Below are 19,171 nucleotides of genomic sequence, written 5' to 3'. Positions count from 1 at the left end.
TTTTTGTCTGTTATGACAATGGAGTATGAGCAGCAAGAGTCAGAAACTCCCAAGTTATAAAATGTGGCCAGGTGGGGTGGCTCACTCCTGTAATCCGAGCACTTTGGGAGTCTGAGGGAGCAGATCACTAGAGGCCAGGAGTTTGAGACCAGCCTGGCCAACATGGTGAAACTCTGTCTTTACTAAAAATATAAAAATTAGCCGGGTGTGGTGGCACACGCCTGTGTTCCCAGCTACTCGGGAGGCTAAGGCAGGAGAATCACTTGAACCCGGGAGGTGGAGGTTGCAGTGAGCCAAGATGGCACCACTGCACTCCAGCCTGGGTGACAGAGTGAGTCTCAGCCTCAAAACAACAACAACAACAAAATTGGGAATGTTTAACCCTTTTCAGGGATGTCCCTTCTTTATTTTCAATGGAATAGCCTAGCAGAATAAGCCAAATCTCCTATAGAGATGCTGTTAGCAAGAGACCAGTTTTGCTAGCTATACCATGTTACTACATAGTATGTTTCATTGCTCCAGTGTACCATAGCTTTAATTACTAACATTTGGGTTCTTTATAATTTTTTGAATATTCAATAACGCACAATTCAGACAGTCCCTTAGGACAGAGTGATAGAAATGTAATTCTTAAGGGTACAAGCTTTGTAAAAACACTTTTTTTTTTTCTTTTTTTGTTTTTGAGACGGAGTCTGGCTCTGTCGCCCAGGCTGGAGTGCAGTGGCCAGATCTCAGCTCACTGCAAGCTCCGCCTCCCGGGTTCACGCCATTCTCCTGCCTCAGCCTCCCGAGTAGCTGGGACTACAGGTGCCCGCCACCTCGCCTGGCTAGTTTTTTGTATTTTTTAGTAGAGACGGGGTTTCACCGTGTTAGCCAGGATGGTCTCGATCTCCTGACCTCGTGATCCACCCGTCTCGGCCTCCCAGAGTACTGGGATTACAGGCTTGAGCCACCGCGCCCGGCCTCCTGGCCAGTCTTGTTTCATTGATCCACATCCAGTTTTTTAGTTTATTTTTTTAAATGTCATTTTTTTTTTTTTAGAGCAGTTTTAGGTTCACAGGATAATTGAACAGAAAGTATAGAGTTTTCGCGGGGTACGGTGGCTCAAGCCTGTAATCCCAGCACTTTGGGAGGCCGAGATGGGCAGATCACGAGGTCAGGAGATCGAGAGCACCCTAGCTAACACGGTGAAACCCCGTCTCTACTAAAAATACAAAAAAATTAGCTGGGCCGGTGGCGGGCGCCTGTAGTCCCAGCTACATGGGAGGCTCAGGCAGGAGAATGGCGTGAACCCGGGAGGCGGAGCTTGCAGTGAGCTGAGATTGCGCCACTGCACTCCAGCCTGGGCGACAGAGTGAGACTCCGTATCGGAAAAAAAAAAAAAAAAAGTATAGAGTTCTTATATATCCCCTGCCCCCACACATGAATATATTCCCTACTATCAGACACCAGAGTGTTAACCTTTGTTATAGTCAACAAACCAAACATTGAAAAGTCGTTGTTACCTAAAGTCATAGTTTACATTAGGGTTCACGCTTTTTTTTTTTTTTTTTTTTTTTTTTTTTTTGAGGCGGAGTCTCGCTCTGTCGCCAGGACTGGAGTGCAGTGGCCAGATCTCAGCTCACTGCAAGCTCCGCCTCCCGGGTTTACGCCATTCTCCTGCCTCAGCCTCCCGAGTAGCTGGGACTACAGGCGCCCGCCACTTCGCCCGGCTAGTTTTTGTATTTTTAGTAGAGACGGGGTTTCACCGTCTTAGCCAGGATGGTCTCGATCTCCTGACCTCGTGATCCGCCCGTCTCGGCCTCCCAAAGTGCTGGGATTACAGGCTTGAGCCACCGCGCCCGGCCGTAGGGTTCACTCTTGGTGTTGTACATCCTATGGAGTTTGACAAATGTATAATGACATGTATCTACCACTGTAGTAGTATACAGAATTGTTTCATTGCCCTAAAAATCCCCCCATCCATTTATTTTTTAAAGGTCTGTTGGACTTGACATTTTTTAAGTAAATATTTTTATTTTGGGATAAATTTAGACTTACAGAAAAGTTGCAAAGGTAATACAAAGTTACTGTATACTCCTCACCCAGCTTCCTCTAATATTAATGTCTTACTTTAGGGCCGGACGTCGTGCCTCACGCCTGTACTCCCAATGCTTCGGGAGGCCAAAGTGGGAAGATCACTTGAGCTCAGGAGTTCAAGATCAGCCTGGGCAACATAGCAAGACTTTGTCTCTATAAATAAATTTAAAAAAATAAAAAAACATTTTAGAGACTCTATCGGTATTTTAACTCCCTCTGTCTCTTTCATGAGCTTGCATGAGCTGGAGTGTTTAAGGTTCTAACAGCAATGATAAATTGGTTAACAGCACTGGAAAATTCCCTCACCACATGTAGCAACAGTATGACTCAACAGAGTTATTACTGCCAAATTCTACCAGGAAAGGTTGTGTTAGTTGTAGAGGAGAGAAAGTGACCTGGACCTGCAGAATAAGGGGAATTACTTTTTGCCTTCTCAACATTCATGTTATTTCACTGCTTTTCTGTGCTAAGAATTGTTTGAGAGCTTCAGACATGTTTGTTTATTTTGCCCTTAATGTTACATAAAAAGTCACTTATAAACCATGTTGCTTAATATATACCTGAAGTCAGATTGCTATCACAAAAATGGGAAAATGCTGACATACAAATTCAGTGACTATTATGGAAATATAAAAATATTTTTAAAAAGTAGCATAGGGGCCAGGTGCAGTGGCTCATGCCTGTAATCTCAGCACTTTGGGAGGCCGAGGCAGGCAGATCACCTGAGGTTGGGAGTTCAAGACCAGCCTACCCAACATGGCAAAACTCCATTGCTACTAAAAATACAAAAAATTAGCCAGGCATGTGGCGCACACCTGTAATCCCAACTACTCTGGAGGCTGAGGCAGGAGAATCGCTTGAACCTGGGAGGTAGAGGTTGCAATGAGCCAAGATCGCGCCACTGCACTCCAGCTTGGGCAACAAGAGCAAAACTCCATCTCAAAAAAAAAAAAAAAGGTAACCTAGGAACTCCCCAGAACCTATAACGCAACTTCAATAATTATCAACTTATTGTCTCTTTTATTTCGTCTATGCCTATGTTTGCTTCCCTTACTGCTCCTCGATTCTATTGAATTTTCTTTTATTTATTTATTTATTTTGTAATGGAGTTTTGCTCTTGTTGCCCAGGCTAGAGTGCAATGGTGCCATCTTGGCTCACTATAACCCTCCCAGGTTCAAGCAATTCTGCTTCAGCCTCCCAAGCAACTGGGTTTACAGGCGTTTGCACCACCATGCCCAACACATTTTTGTATTTTTAATAGAGACTGGGTTTCACACCATGTTGGCCACACTGGTCTTGAACTCCTAACCTCAGGTGATCCACCCTCCTTGGCCTCCCAAAATGCTGCGATTACAAGTGTGAGCCACTGTGCCAGGCTATTTTGAATTTTCTTAGTAAACTACTTATGTTTTCATGACTTAGATCTTTGTAACCTGTTGCACGTTTTTGAGAAACAAGTCTTGAAGCTGCTTGTCCTCAAGGATCAAGCCCCCCGTGACTTTGGTATTGGCATTGTTCTCTAACATTAGCGATATATATTGGGTAGATGAACAAGTCTATGAAACATATAAGACGAAACATTGTTTTAAATTACTTTCTATCAAAGACCTCATTGAGGCAGATTTACTATGCTTCTGATTCAGTAACACTGTTCTATCTTGCCTAGGATAGAGCAGCTTCTTAATGTCTCTGGAGACCACGGGATTTAAATGTGCGGTGGGACTGGTTAAGTTTTTTTCTTCTAGTGCCTAGCTGCTGGTTTGTGTTGATACTTGTTTTTGGGTCTTCATCAAAAAGAGAACTGTGTTTATCCTATTTTCAAAAAAAAAAAAACCCCAGTGATTTTAAAATGGAAACTGTTAACTGAAAACCAAGTAGTACTTAAAACAGCTCAAGTTTACAGGAAGAAAGTTCCACAGAAGTGTAGCACTATTGAGGAATGTCCTATTTATAAATATACTTTCTCATTTTACTGGAGGCTAATTAAGACTGAAGTATAATTTAAAATTCTAGTTGATTTACTTGTTCCTGGCACATATAGATGTAGAGAAAATAAACATTGTCAAGAATTCAGTAAATATTTATTCTGTGAGTGCTGTGGCTAAGCAGTATAGGTGGTGTTCAGAGATGATGATGACTAAGATTTCTGCCCTCCAGAAGCTCTGTTTTTTTTTAGAGGTGGTGGTGGAGTCTGATTTTGTTAATTTAATGAATTAAACAGAGATTTAAAAATAGCCTTTTTTTTTTTTTTTTGAGACGGAGTCTCACTCTGTCGCAGGGGCTGGAGTGCAGTGGCCGGATCTCAGCTCACTGCAAGCTCCGCCTCCCGGGTTCACGCCATTCTCCTGCCTCAGCCTCCCGAGTAGCTGGGACTACAGGCGCCCGCCACCTCGCCCGGCTAGTGTTTTGTATTTTTTAGTAGAGACGGGGTTTCACCGTGTTAGCCAGGATGGTCTCGATCTCCTGACCTCGTGATCCGCCCGTCTCGGCCTCCCAAAGTGCTGGGATTACAGGCTTGAGCCACCGCGCCCGGCCAAAATAGCCATGTTTTACAATTTTATAAGACTTGTGATAAAAACAAGTCTTCCTTTCTTTATGAAAGCCAGTGTGCTTGTGCTTTCTTAAAAGTTCTGTGTTCAGAGGCAACAGAGGTGGTCATTTCTGTATTTGAATTTGTTTTATAAAAACCTTAGTAGAGACGGGGTTTCACCGTGTTAGCCAGGATGGTATATATAAAAAAACTAGCCGGGCGAGGTGGCGGGCGCCTGTAGTCCCAGCTACTCCGGAGGCTGAGGCAGGAGAATGGCGTGAACCCGGGAGGTGGAGCTTGCAGTGAGCTGAGATCCGGCCACTGCACTCCAGCCTGGGCGATAGAGCCAGACTCCGTCTCAAAAAAAAAACCCACAAAAAACCTTAGTAAAAGGCCAGCTTGTTGGCTCATGCCAATAATCCTGGCACTATGGGAGGCCAAGGCAGGTGGATTTCTTAACCTCAGGAGTTCAGGACCAACCTCGGAAACATGGCAAAACCCCGTCTCTACCAAAAATACAAAAATTCAACCTCATTAGCTATTCAACCTATTTGTCTTCCGACCCATTAGCAACACCTCTTCTAACATTAACTGCCTGACTCCTACCCCTCATAATTATAGCAAGCCAATATCATTTACATAATGAAAGTCCTTTACGAAAAAAACTTTATCTCTCCATAATAATCTTTGTACAAATTTCCCTAATCATAACATTTATGGCCACAGAGTTAATCTTATTTTGTTAGGCATGTTGGCAGGTGCCTGCAGTCCCAGCTACTAGGGAGGCTGAAGTGGAAGGATAGCTAGAGCCTGGCAAGTTGAGGCTGCAGTGAGCTGTGACTGTGCCACTGCACTCCAGCCTTGGTGACACAGTGAGACCCTGTCTCAAATTTTTAAAAAATAAGAAAATCTTAGTAAAATATCTTCATTTTAACCAACACAGTATTATTGGTATCTACTACTAATAAAAAATTAGCCGGGTGTGGTGGCGCATGCCTGTAATCCCAGCTACTTGGGAGGCTGAGGCAGGAGAATTGCTTGAACCTGGGAGGTGGAGGTTGCAGTGAGCCAAGATCGCGCCATTGCACTCCAGCTGGGGTAACGAGCGAAACTCCGTCTCAAGAAAGAAAAAACAAAAAAAGAGAAAAGACAGTTGAGAAACAGGAATTTACCGGTGAACTTTTTTTTTTGAGACAGAGTCTCACTGTCGCCCAGGCTGGAATGCAGTGGCACGATATTTTTTGTATTTTTAGTAGAGACGGGGTTTCACCATGTTAGCCAGGATGGTCTCGATCTCCTGACCTCGTGATCCGCCTGCCTCGGCCTCCCAAAGTGCTGGGAAAAGTCACTTATAAACCATGTTGGGATTATAGGCGTGAGCCACCGTGCCCGGCATACCAGTGAACTTTATATATAAGGGTAGGTTATATTTACTGTCAGAGTTTTCTGTGTTGGATATATACAATCAAACGTGAAAGCTAATCACCGTTTTTTTTTTTTTTTTAAAGGTGTGGACAGAGTGGCCTCAGACAAAACTGTGAAGTAGAGTTTACACATGGTGTTGCTCACCTTCCAGAAAGTGAGCCTCTCCAGCTTAGGCCACATATCCATCTCCCCTTCCAATCCTCACCTCCCCTTCTACCCTTAGCTCAGGCAGGCAGATCTAGAAGGATATTAGATGAAAAGGTTTGCCCTGTTTATGGCTTGATTTCATCTCACTATATGTTGGTTGTTTCACCAAATCACCACGTAGAAATCTACCTTAATTTTTCTAACAGCTGTATAGGATCTTATGTACTCATGGCATCATTTAATCGAAACAACACTGATAAATACTTTGCATTACTTTTTTCTTTGCTGTTATTGTATTCCAGTAAACATGCTGTACAGAAATTTTGCATACTTGTTTGAATATGGATATTCAAATTAACTAGGCTGAATTATTATTATTATTTTGAGATGGAGTCTTGCTCTGTTGCCCAGGCTGGAGTGCAGTGGTGCAATCTCGGCTTACTATAACGTCCACCTCCTGGGTTCATTGATTCTCCTGTGTCAGCCTCCTGAATAGCTGGGATTACAGGCACACACCACCACGCCTGGCTAATTTTTTTTTTTTTTTTTTTTTTTTTTTTTTTTTTGAGATGGAGTCTTGCTCTGTTGCTCAGGCTGGAATGAATTGGCACTATCTTGGGTCACTGCAACCTCCACATCCTGAGTTCAAGCGATTCTCCTGCCTCAGTCTCCCGAGTAGCTGGGATTACAGGCACCCACCAGCGTGCCCAGCTAATTTTTGTATTTTTAGTAGAGACGGGGTTTGGCCATGTCAGCCAGGCTTGTCTCAAACTCCTGACCTCAGGTCAGGCCTGCCTTGGCCTCCCAAAGTGCTGGGATTACAGGCGTGAGCCACTGTGCCTGGCTGGATGAATTAATTTTACCAATCTCCTGATACGTGTAAGATTGTTTTGATTTACACTTCCATTTTGTATTTGCTTATTGGCTCTGTGTTTTCCTGTGAGTGTAATCTGCGCTTACTTTTCTACTAGGTTGCCATTTTCATACTGATTTTTTAGAGTTCTCTGTACATTAAGGAGAATAGCCCTGATATTGCACATGGTTTTTCAGGTTCGTTGTCTTTTCATTTTATGGTATGTTTTTGGTTTTATAGAAACTTTTATTGGTTTTGGTTGTTAAAATTATTGGTCCTTTCCTTCATGGTTTCTTGGACTTATATTCTATATGTATCCCAGTCATCTTCTTGTAATTATATATGTGTGGCTTTTTAAAATTAAAATTTGTATTTTAGAAGTCTTAATACGTAAATACATGCTCATAAGAAATGTAAAAATTGACAGTGAAACTCTGTTCCCCCAAATTATATTCTCTTCCCCAGAGCTATTCACATATTAAGTCTGATGTATGTTCTTTAAGGTTTTTTTTTTTTTTTTTTTTTTTTAAGAGACCAGGTCTAGTTCTGTCACTCAGGCTGGAGTGCAGTGATGTGATCATAGCTCACAGTGGTCTCAAACTCCTGGGCTCAAGTGATCTTCCCACTTCAGCCTCCAGAGTAGTTAGAACCACAGGTACACGCCACCACACCCAGCTAATTAAAAATATTTTTTTTTGTAGAGATGGGGTCTTGCTATATTGCTCAGGCCTCAAGTGCTTTATGTGTCACAGTTTACCTTAAAAAAAAAAAAAAGACAATTACCCTGCCATTTATTAAATAATCCGTGTTTTTTTTTTTTCTTTGTACATTATTTTAATGAAAAACACATGGCTGTGTACAAATATACAGATCTCAAATTGTAACATTGAAACACAAAATGCAGTAAAGTGGCTGTATAAGTTTTCTTCGCTGAGACAGACCTTCTGGTGACTTCTGGTGAATCTAGACATTTATGACTATTAATATATAATAAGCAAGAGAAATACAGATTTTCTAACCTCATGATCAGTAAATTCATTTGAAAATGAATGAAGGTATCAGTCATCAAAAGGGGAAACAGTTGGTAAGTTCGATGGCCCTGCCTACACTGTATAATGTAAGACACACAATAAGAGCTATAAGAAACTACAGTTAAATGTTAGAAGTAAAGGCAATATCGCTTTCTCAGACTTCTCCCAGTGATTATATACCTGATATATAAACATCTTCAAATGTAAAATAGTTCAATAACACAATGACACTTTGCCAGTGTATTAATCTGATATATATTTTGAACTGGAATGATCTACAAAGAAAGAAATAAGAAACCCTAAAAAGAAATCATTAGTTCCAAGTCAAATTATGTTAATGGTCTATAGAAAAAACTGCGGGCAGGAAACATTGGCTACATGCCAATTTTTATTTCAAAGAGTAATGTTGCACAAATAATAGTCATCATTGTCTTACACAACAAAAAGTCCTAAAATTAATCTCACAAACCTAAATGAGCTGAACATGGAGTAACAAAGTCAAAGCCAGTATTATCATCTGCACATTAATTTGCTAAATCACACTACATCTTAAAAAAAAACACTGCATCTGCTGCTGCGCAGAACTGATAACTACTTTTCAGTACGTAAATGAAAAATCATTATACAGCTCTCTCTCTCTTTTTTTTTTTTTCCTGGAAAGATGTATACCAGGGAAACACAACAGAATTTGTTACTTGTTAAATCCCACAAAAGCTACAAGGGAGCTGAGAGTTGATAGCACTTAAGGACAGTAAAAGGCTGCACTTTTAATATTTTTAATACCCACTGATGGGCTTTGTGTCAATATTTTTTAAAATGCTTTTTATTTACAATAGATAAAACAGCAAGGAAATATAATATTATATCATATCCCTGCACAGAGACACTATATTTGTATAAATGAATCACTAGTAAAAGAGTTATTTCTTGTTTCAAATGAAGTCTTATCTAGGTATTAGGCTGTAATCTAAATGTTGATGGCGCCTATTTTCAACTCCCAAAATAAACAGAAAGAGCTCATGTATCAAGATTAATTTTCTTTGGCCGCAATGGATACTATTTTCTCTGGGGGCAGTCTTGAGTTTGCTTTCTTTTCAGTACCACGTCAGAGGTTTTCCTGGAAGCAGTCTCTGTTGGTGTGGTTTCTATCTGTGTTATAAAGTTCTCAGGTTTAGCATCTGGTTTCCTATAACAACCGGAAAAGACTTCTTGGTGAATCCTCTGGAGGTGGATAACAGGCTGCATCCTGAGAACTTGGGAAAATCCCTCTCCTTTTTCAATTAATGCAGGCAAGGACTCTGCACTTCAGCCTGGGTGGCTTCAGCCTGTCTCAAAAAAAAATGGAACCTGGATCAGTGTCATATTTTAGGTCCAGTGGAGGTACAACAGGGTGGTACTGCTTCAGAATTTCTTGTTTTGCTTTTATGGTTTTGATGACACATTCCAGGATCTTTCTGGGATACTGCTTACGTTTTGTGGCTATATCTACTATGATTTCATCAAACTGATCTTCAAGTACTTTGATGTCAGAATCCATAAAACAATTATCTGAAGCTTCCTGCCATGCTTGTCCATTAATGCTGATATTCTCTTGCACAGCTGATTCAAAAGTCCACTGCGCATCTCGCAGCGCGGGCTCCCGAATCTCCTCCGGCAGAGCGTCCCCGAGCTTTTGCACAAAGCGGCCGCACAGTTGTAGCATTTCGGTCACAGCCCGCTTCGAGGTGCAGCGCACCCGAAAGTCCTCTCGGGGAGTGGCGGAGACCAAGGCCTGACTCTCTGTCCCCGTCGCTAGCTCCTTGTCCCATGGGGGGTCAAGGACCACCAACTCAGAAGACCCCGCCATTTTTCGTCTGAACGGGGGCAATAATCCGTGTTTTTAAATGGCACCTTTTGCATATTCTAAATTTCAGTAAAATCATGGGTCAGTTTGTGAATACTGTATTCTAATCTGTTGTTGTAGTTGACTAATTTTATGTGTGACTTCATTTTTAAAAGTTAAACTGGGCCAGGCGCGGTGGCTCACACCTGTAGTTTCAGCACTTTGGGAGGCTAAGGAAGGAGGATCACTTGAGCTCAAGAGTTCAAGACCAGCCTGGGCAACATAGGGAGACCCCATCTTTATAGAAAATTTAAAACTAGCAAGGTGGGGTGTGTATCTGTGGTCCCAGCTACTTGGGAGGCTGAGAGGGAAGGATCACTTGAGCCTGGGGGTTTGAGGCTGCAGTGAGGGGTGTTTGTGCCACTGCACTCCAGCCTGGGCAACAGAGCCAGACTTTGTCTCAAAATAAAAAGTTAAATCACTCATGTGTCTAGAATTTATTTTGGCATAAAGAATGAGAATAGGGAGGGAGCCAACACGATTTAGGAAATAACTTGTCTTCCTTCCAGTGATTCAATATGCTGTCGTTAAAATATCGTTCTCCAAGGAGCCCCACCATTGTCACTGATCTGTTGAAAAAGCATTTTAATAGGTTCCCTCTACATACTGTGGCTTCCCTTTTCTCAGTTTTCCATCGTGCAGCCAAGGTGGTCTTTTTAGAATATACCAGGATGAAAGCACATTGCTTCACGTTGTTCTTCACATTATTCTTGGGGTAACGACCTAATCATGAACATGGCCTGAAAGACCCTTCGTGGCATGACTCCCTCTGACTTCTCCTGTCTCATTTTAAACCACTCTGCTGTCTGGATTCTAGCACATTGTGGCTTTCTTTCATTTCCTCCAATGTGTCATACTCTTACTCATTAAGGACCTTTGTATTACTTTTCCCTTTGTGTCTAGAATGCCCTCCACCCCCAAGTCTCACACCTTCTACCTCTACCTCACCCTAATGTATTTAACTCATTCCTCCATTCTCAAGTCCTAGTTAATTTCTTCAGTAAAATCTTCCCTGACACTCCAGATGAGTTTAGAATGTATATGTGCTCTCTAGGCACCATTTATATCACAGCTTTTTTGAGATATGATTCACATACCATACAATGCACCCATGTAAAATGTACAGTACAGGCTGGGCACGGTGGCTCATGCCTGTAATCCCAGCACTTTGGGAGGCCGAGGCAGGCAGATCACTAGGTCAGGAGTTCGAGACCATCCTGGCTAACATGGTGAAACACTGTCTCTACTAAATAAAAAATACAAAAAATTAGCCAGGCATGGTGGCACGCGCCTGCAGTCCCAGCTACTCGGGAGACTGAGGCAGGAGAATTGCTTGAACTCGGGAGGTGGAGGTTTCAGTGAGCCGAGATCATGACACTGCACTCCAGCCCGGGTGACAGAGCAAGACTCCATCTCAAAAAAATAAATAAATAGGCCGGGCGCGGTGGCTCAAGCCTGTAATCCCAGCACTTTGGGAGGCCGAGACGGGCGGATCACGAGGTCAGGAGTTCGAGACCATCCTGGTGAACACGGTGAAACCCCGTCTCTACTAAAAAATACAAAAACTAGCCGGGCGAGGTGGCGGCGCCTGTAGTCCCAGCTACTTGGGAGGCTGAGGCAGGAGAATGGCGTGAACCCGGGAGGCGGAGCTTGCAGTGAGCTGAGATCCGGCCACTGCACTCCAACCTGGGCGACAGAGCAAGACTCCGTCTCAAAAAAATAAATAAATAAATAAAATAAAATGTACAGTACAGTGGCTTTTAGTATATTCACAGAGTTGTGTGATTATCACCATAGAACATTTTTTTCAGCCCCTAAAAGAGCCTATACACATTAGCAGTTTCTCCCTATTTCCCCTGCAAACTTCCAGCTCTAGGCAGCCAGAGTGATTGTTTTTATTGGGGTAAAATATAACAAAATTTGCAGTTTTAACCAGTTTTAAAGTGTACAATTTGATGACATTAATTACATTCACAGTGTTGTACAGTCATCACCATCATTTTGAAAACTTTTTTATTACCATAGATACAAACTCTACTCATTAAGCAGTAACTCCCCATTTCTCTTAAGTCCCTGGAAGTCACCATTCTACTTCCTGTCTCCATGAATGTGCCTATTCTAGCTAGGTATTTCATATAAATTGAATCATACCATGTTATTTTTTGTCTGGCTAATTTCAGTTTGATGAATGTTTTCAGAGTTCCTTCATGTTGTAACATATATCAGAACTTCATTCCTTTTTACAGCTGAATGTCCCCATTGTATGTGTACACCACATTTTGTTTATCCATTTGTCAGTTGATGGACACTTGGGTTGTTTCTGTCTCTTGCCTATTGCAAACAATGCTGCTGTGACTATTTGGTAAATAAGTATCTGTTGGAGTTCATGTTTTTTTTGTTGTTGTTTATAAATAGAGACAGGGTCTTTCTCACCGTGTTGCCTGGGCTCGAGTGATCCTCCCACCTCAGCTTTCAAAAGTGCTGGGATTACAGGCGTGAGCCACCATGCCCAATCTTGAGTCCATGTTTTCAAATATTTAAGGTATATACCTATGAGTAGAATTGTTGAGTCTTATGATAATCTGTGTTTAACTTTTGAGGAACTGTCAAAACTATTTTCCACAGCAGCCACACCACCATCTTACATGAGGGCTATGTGAGGGTTCTAATTTTTCCACATTACTTATTTTCCATTTTGATTATAGCCATACTAGTAGGTATGAAGTGGTATCTAACTGTGGTTTTGATTTGCATCTCCCTAATGATTACTGACTTTAAGCATTTCTAATATAACTATTGGCCATTTGTGTATTTTCTTTGAATAAATGTCTGTTCAAGTTCTTTGCCATTTTTAAAATGCTTATCTTTTGTTATTGAGTTATAGGAATTCTTTATATATTGTGAATATTAAACCTTTATTGGACAGATGATTTGCAAATATCCATTCTGGGAGTTGTCTTTTTCACTCTTTCATTTATCTTTTATAGCATTTATCAGTTTATATTTATAATTTTTTTTTTTTTTTTTTTTTTGAGGCGGAGTCTCGCTCTCTCAGCCCGGACTGGAGTGCAGTGGCCGGATCTCAGCTCACTGCAAGCTCCGCCTCCCGGGTTTACGCCATTCTCCTGCCTCAGCCTCCCGAGTAGCTGGGACTACAGGCGCCCGCCACCTCGCCCGGCTAGTTTTTGTATTTTTAGTAGAGAGGGGGTTTCACTGTGTTAGCCAGGATGGTCTCGATCTCCTGACCTTGTGATCTGCCCGTCTCGGCCTCCCAAAGTGCTGGGATTACAGGCTTGAGCCACCGCGCCCGGCCCCTATATTTATAATTTTAAAAACATTTAGGTTAGTATCTTTCTTACTACTAGAATGTGAACACTATTAGGGTAAGAACTATCAGTTTTTGCTTACTTTAAATTTCTTTTTCCTTTTTTCTTTTTATAGAGATGAGGTCTCACTATGTTGCTCAGGCTATTCTCGAACTCCTGAGCTCAAGTGATCCTCTTGCCACAGCCTTCCAAGTGCTAGGATTACAGGTATGAGCCACCATGCTCAGCCTGCTTTTAAATTTCTAATAGGCCTAGCACAAGCACTAAATATTTTTGAGTGAATGAACTAAGTTCCTTTAAGTTAATTTATGAATTGTTTTATTGATCTGCCTATTCCACCTTTTAACCAGAATGGTTTTCTGTGACTAATGCTGTATATAAGCTTAATTTTACTTGTTATTGAGATATAATTGATAGACAATAAACTATGCACATTTAAATATACAATTTGATAAGTTTTGATAGATGTGTCCACAATTCACATATATTAGACCATTTGAAGTTGTCCCACAGCTCACTAATGGCCTGTGCATGTTTTTGTTGATTTTTTCAGAGATAGGTTCTCACTATGTTGCTCAGGCTGGCCTTGAACTCCTGGGCTCAAATGGTTCTCCTGCCCCACCCACCCAAGTAGCTGGGACTACTGGTTTATCCACCCTTTTTTCTGTTATTTCATTTTTGATAGCTACTGTTATTATGTCTTCAAGTTCAGTAATCTTTTCTTCTGTAATATCTAATATGCTGTTAAACTCATCTGGTATATTTTTCATCTCAGACACTATTGTTTTAATCCCTACAAGTCAAATTGGATGATTTTACTATCTTTAATGTCTCTCCTTAATATAGTCATTCTTCTAGTTTCTTCTCCCCAACTTAGGGATACCACTGGGCTCTGGTCTGGGTTTTCCCACCCCGTACTTGGGCCTAGAGTCTCCCTGAGTCAGTAAACTGGGCCAGTGATAGGGCTCACCTCATTTGTTTTTCCATCTCTGAGGTATCACTATTCTTTGTAGCCTCATGTTTGATGTCTTTTTTTTTTTTTTTTTTTTGGACGGAGTCTTGCCGTGTCGCCAGGCTGGAGTGCAGTGGCGCAATCTTGGTTCACTGCAACCTCTGCCTCCCAGGTTCAAGCAATTCTCTTGTCTCAGCCTCCTGAGTAGCTGGGACTACAGGCACAAGCCACCACGCCCGGCTAATTTTTGTGTTTTTAGTAGAGACGGGGTTTCACCATGTTGGCCAGGATGGCCTCTATCTCCTGACCTTGTGATCCACCCGCCTCGGCATCCTAAAGTGCTGGGATTACAGGTGTGAGCCACCGTGCCCGGCCCTTTTTTTTTTAAATGTGAACTCACTATGTTGCCCAGGTTGGAATGCAGTGGCATGATCATGGCTTATTGCAGCCTTGACTGCCTGGGCTCAAACAATCCTCCCACCTCAGCCTTCTGAGTAGCTGGGACCACAGGTGTGTGCCACTGCCACAGTGCCCGACTAATTTTTAAATTATTTTTAGAGATGAGGTCTCACTAGGTTTTCAGGTTGGTCTCAAACCTCTGGGCTCAGGTGATCCTCCCTCCTCGGCCTTCCAAAGTGGTGGAATTACAGGAGTGAGCTATCATGCCTGGCCTTAATGTCTTAAAAACAATTGTTTCTGGCCAGGCATTGTGGCTCACACTTGTAATCCTAGCACTTTGGGAGGCCGAGTCGGGCAGATCACCTGAGGTCAGGAGTTTGAGACCACCCCGGCCAACATGGCAAAACCCCATCTCTACTAAAAATACGAAAATTAGCTGGGCGTGGTGTGTGCCTATAATCCCAGCTACTCAGGAAGCTGAGGCAGGAGAATCACTTGAACCCAGTAGGCGGAGGTTGCAGTGAGCCGACATCACACCACTGTACTCCAGCCTGGGTGACAGAGTGAGACTCTGTCTAAAAAAAAAAATGTATATATATATTTATATATATATAATTGTTTCATGTATTTTGTCTAGTTTTTAAAAAATTGTTTTAGGCAGAACAGTAAATCTGGTTGCCAATACTCCATCTTGACTTCTCATTTGTTTCTCTTTATTTTTTGAAATCTACCTGTTTCTTAGCTATGTCATTAATTTCCTCCCATAAACCTTGGTATCATTTTAGATACCTTTTCACATGTCTTTCTTGGTGGGGGTAAAGGCTGGTTTAAATTATTTGCATACTGGAGCTAATAAAGTCAAATAATTGAGTAATTAAGCAGAGTAGGTTCTAGCATCATCAGCATCAAAGGCGGGGCCAGTTTAGAGCATTAAAGACATTTGTATTTATGGGCTGATGGCAGAAGGGGTAGCCAATCACCTGTATAGATTCATAATTCATATAGGATTAATAAATTGATACAGGTCATTAAGAAATACAAACTATACATAGTTTAATAAAACTATTGTATACAATGTCAGAATTTTTCACAGCTCAAGAGAAAGAGTAATTCTGAATAGTAGACTTACAGTATTTTTTCCTTCTTACCAGATTTATACAGTCAAGTAAAATCAAGCTGGGTAATCATGGCAGAAGGTGGATTCGATCCCTGTGAATGTGTTTGCTCTCATGAACATGCAATGAGAAGACTGATCAATCTGGTGAGATGAATAGGACAATCCTATTCCGAACTGATCTGTATCCCTTGTATCCTCTTTGCATGAAAATACTGGTTATTGGAGGGTTTTCATCTGATGGTCACTAAAAAGTATTTCATAATTGAAATTCCACATTTGTTTAAGTTGTAATGATTAAAATGTGGCCGGGTACAGTGGCTCACACCTGTAATCCCAGCACTTTGGAAAGCTGAGGTGGGCGGATCACTTGAGCTCAGGAGTTTGAGACCAGCTTGGCCAACAAAGCAAAACCCCATCTCTACTAAAAATATAAAAATTTGCTGGGCATGGTGGCACACACTTTCAATCACAGCTATTCAGAAGGCTGAGGCACAAGAATTGCTTGAACCCAGGAGGCGGAGGTTGTAGTGAGCTGAGATCATGCCACTGCACTCTAGCCTGGGCGACAGAATGAGACTGCGTCTCAAAAAAAAAAAAAAAAAAAAAAAAAAAAAAAAAAAGTTTGCTAGCAATTATTTCATTAGAGATATAAACAGACTACCGTCTTTATTATTACTATTATTTTTTGAGATGGAGTCTCGCTCTATTGCCCAGGCTGGAGTGTAGTGGTGCCATGTCAGCTCACTGCAGCCTCCACCTCCTGAGTTCAAGCGATTCTCCTGCCTCAGCCTCCCAAGTAGCTGGGACTACAGGATTGTGCCACCACGCCTGGCTAATATTTGCATTTTTAATAGAGACTGGGTTTCACCATGTTGCCCAGGCTGGTCTCAAACTCCTGACCTCAAGTGTTCTGCCTGCCTTGGTCTCCCAAAGTGCTGGGAATGCAGGTGTGATCCACCTCCCCAGCCCAGACTGCTGTCTTTATGGTAGATTTATGTTGGTAAAATTTGCCCTCATGGGTAGATAACACATACGTATGTTGCCTTTTCTACTTTATATCAATACAAATAAAATTGTTTTTAGCTGTGTGGAGCTTGTTTGCCTGCTAAGCTGCTATTGACAGTTCCTTACGATATAGTTCAAATCCTACACCAACATACGGCATGACAATACAAATCTCGGTGTAAAGCATTTCTTTTTTTTTTGAGACAGAGTCTTGCTCTGTCACCCAGGCTGGAATGCAGTGGTGCGATCTCGGCTCACTGTAACCTCCACCTCGTGGGTTCAAATGATTCTCCTGCCTCAGCTTCACAAGTAGGTGGGATTGCAGGTGCACACCTCCATGCCTAGCTAATTTTTGTATTTTTAGTAGAGACGGGGTTTCGCTTTTTTGGTCAGGTCTCGAACTCCTGACCTTAGGTGATCTGCCAGCCTTGACTCCCAAAAGTGCTGGGATTACAGGCGTGAGCCACTGAGCCCAGCCTATATAAAGCATTTCTGAAAACAAATCAGTTATTTGACAGAGGTAGATTTCAGAACAACAGGATTTGAATAGTCTCATTGAGTCTATTGTAGTGGAGTCTATAAGCTTAAATACAGGGCCGTTTATATTATACTTTATACTTTTTTTTTTTTTTTTTTTTTTTTTTTTGAGACGGAGTCTCGCTCTGTCGCCCGGGCTGGAGTGCAGTGGCCGGATCTCAGCTCACTGCAAGCTCCGCCTCCTGGGTTTACGCCATTCTCCTGCCTCAGCCTCCCGAGTAGCTGGGACTACAGGCGCCCGCCACCTCGCCCAGCTAGTTTTTTTTTTTTTTTTTTTTTTTTGTATTTTTTAGTAGAGACGGGGTTTCACCGTGTTAGCCAGGATGGTCTCGATCTCCTGACCTCGTGATCCGCCCGTCTCGGCCTCCCAAAGTGCTGGGATTACAGGCTTGAGCCACCGTGCCCGGCCTACTTTATACTTTTTATGTGCAAAAGGAAAAATTTGACCATTATTTACAGTGAAGTATATTCTTATATTATACATTATACTGGTTGAGTATCCCTTATCTGAAATGCTTGGGACCACAGGTGTTTTGGATTAAAGCATTTTGGAATATTTGCATTATACTTACTGGTTTAACATCCCTAATCTGAAAATCCAAAATGCTCCAAAGAGCATTTCCTTTGAGCATCATGTTGGTGCTCAAAATATTTCAGATTTTGAAGCATTTTGAAGGTTTCAGATTAGGGATTCTCAACCTGTAACGACATTTTATTGTTTTAGAATACTCTTGTATGTCAGTTAATAAAGGTAGGTACAAACATTTGCTCAAATATTTGAGTTGTCAGTAACTAATAAGCAGGTTTTTTGCTGGCTCAGTGTTGCTACATGTAGTGATCAGAAATGTGTTTCTTGTCAGTGAGGTACTTTTTTAGAGTCAGCATGCACTAGGACTTGGCATCCTTAAGAATGCCTCAGAAGGAAAGGAATAGAATAAGAACTTATACATTAAATCAGACTCTTGAGGGTATAGAAATAGAATGGTAATGTGATGGCTCTGATAACTTTATGTAAAAATCGATGAGTCTAAGGAGAGAATATTTGTTTAAGAAGCAACGAGCCGATAGTTTTTGTTTGTTTGTTTTTTGACATAGAGTCTTGCTCTGTTGCCCAGGCTGGAGTGCAATGACCCAATCTTGGGTCACTGCAACCTCCGCCTCCTGGATTCAAATGATTCTCCTGCCTCAGCCTCCTGAACAGCTGGGATTACAGGTGCCTGCCACCACGCCGAGCTGTTTTTTATATTTTTAGTAGAGATGGGGTTTTACCATGTTGGCCAGGCTGGTCTCGAACTCCTGACCTCAGGTGATCTGCCTGCCTTGGCCTCCCAAAGTGCTGGGATTACAGGCGTGAGCCACTGTGCCCAGCCAATATTCTTTTCTGATAGGCTTTTCAACCTCTCATACATCCGTTACCATCATTTTTTTTGAGACATGATTTTGCTGTCACCCAGGCTGTAGGGCAGTGGCACTATCTCTGCTCACTGCAACCTCTGTCTCCCGGGCTCAAGCAGTCCTCCTACCTCAGTCTCCTGAGTAGCTGGGACCACAGGCACCAGCCACCACACCTGGCTAATTTTTTTTGTGTGTGTGTGTAGGGGCAGTGGGGTTCCACCATGTTGCCCAGGCTGGTCTTGAACTCCTGAGCTCAATTGATCTGCTTACCTCCCCCTCCCAAAGTGCTGGGATTACAGGCCTGAGTCCCGCACTAGCCTTTTTTTTTTTTTCTTTTTCTTTTTTTTTTTTTGGAGACAGGGTCTTATTCTTTCCCCCAGGCTAGAGTGCAGTGGTGTGGTCATAGCTCACTGCAACCTTGAATTCCTGGGCTCAAGCAATCCTCCCACTTTAGCCTCCCAGGTAGCTAGGATTACAGGCATGCACCACCAT

At 42.1% G+C, this 19,171-nt stretch overlaps 1 protein-coding gene and 1 pseudogene across 2 annotated transcripts in view; one reads left to right on the top strand and one right to left on the bottom strand.

Annotated features, from left to right (window-relative positions):
• Nucleotides 1-19,171, top strand: part of SMIM14 (small integral membrane protein 14) — a 92,002-nt gene that overhangs the window by 23,348 nt on the left and 49,483 nt on the right. Inside the window, exon 2 of the mRNA XM_010384533.2 lies at nt 15,777-15,886. Coding sequence (XP_010382835.1) covers nt 15,812-15,886 — 75 coding nt within the window. The 5' untranslated portion in view covers nt 15,777-15,811. The remainder of the gene's footprint in view (nt 1-15,776; nt 15,887-19,171) is intronic.
• On the bottom strand, nt 8,425-9,924 carry LOC104679057 (annotated as a pseudogene). Its single transcript, XR_750267.1, has one exon. The product of XR_750267.1 is annotated as a kinetochore-associated protein NSL1 homolog pseudogene (transcript).

This window comes from Rhinopithecus roxellana, chromosome 2 (genome assembly GCF_007565055.1).
Source record: "Rhinopithecus roxellana isolate Shanxi Qingling chromosome 2, ASM756505v1, whole genome shotgun sequence".
NCBI lineage: Eukaryota > Metazoa > Chordata > Mammalia > Primates > Cercopithecidae > Rhinopithecus > Rhinopithecus roxellana.
Note: the sequence above shows the minus strand (reverse complement) of the source record. Positions and strands in the feature narration are given on the sequence as shown.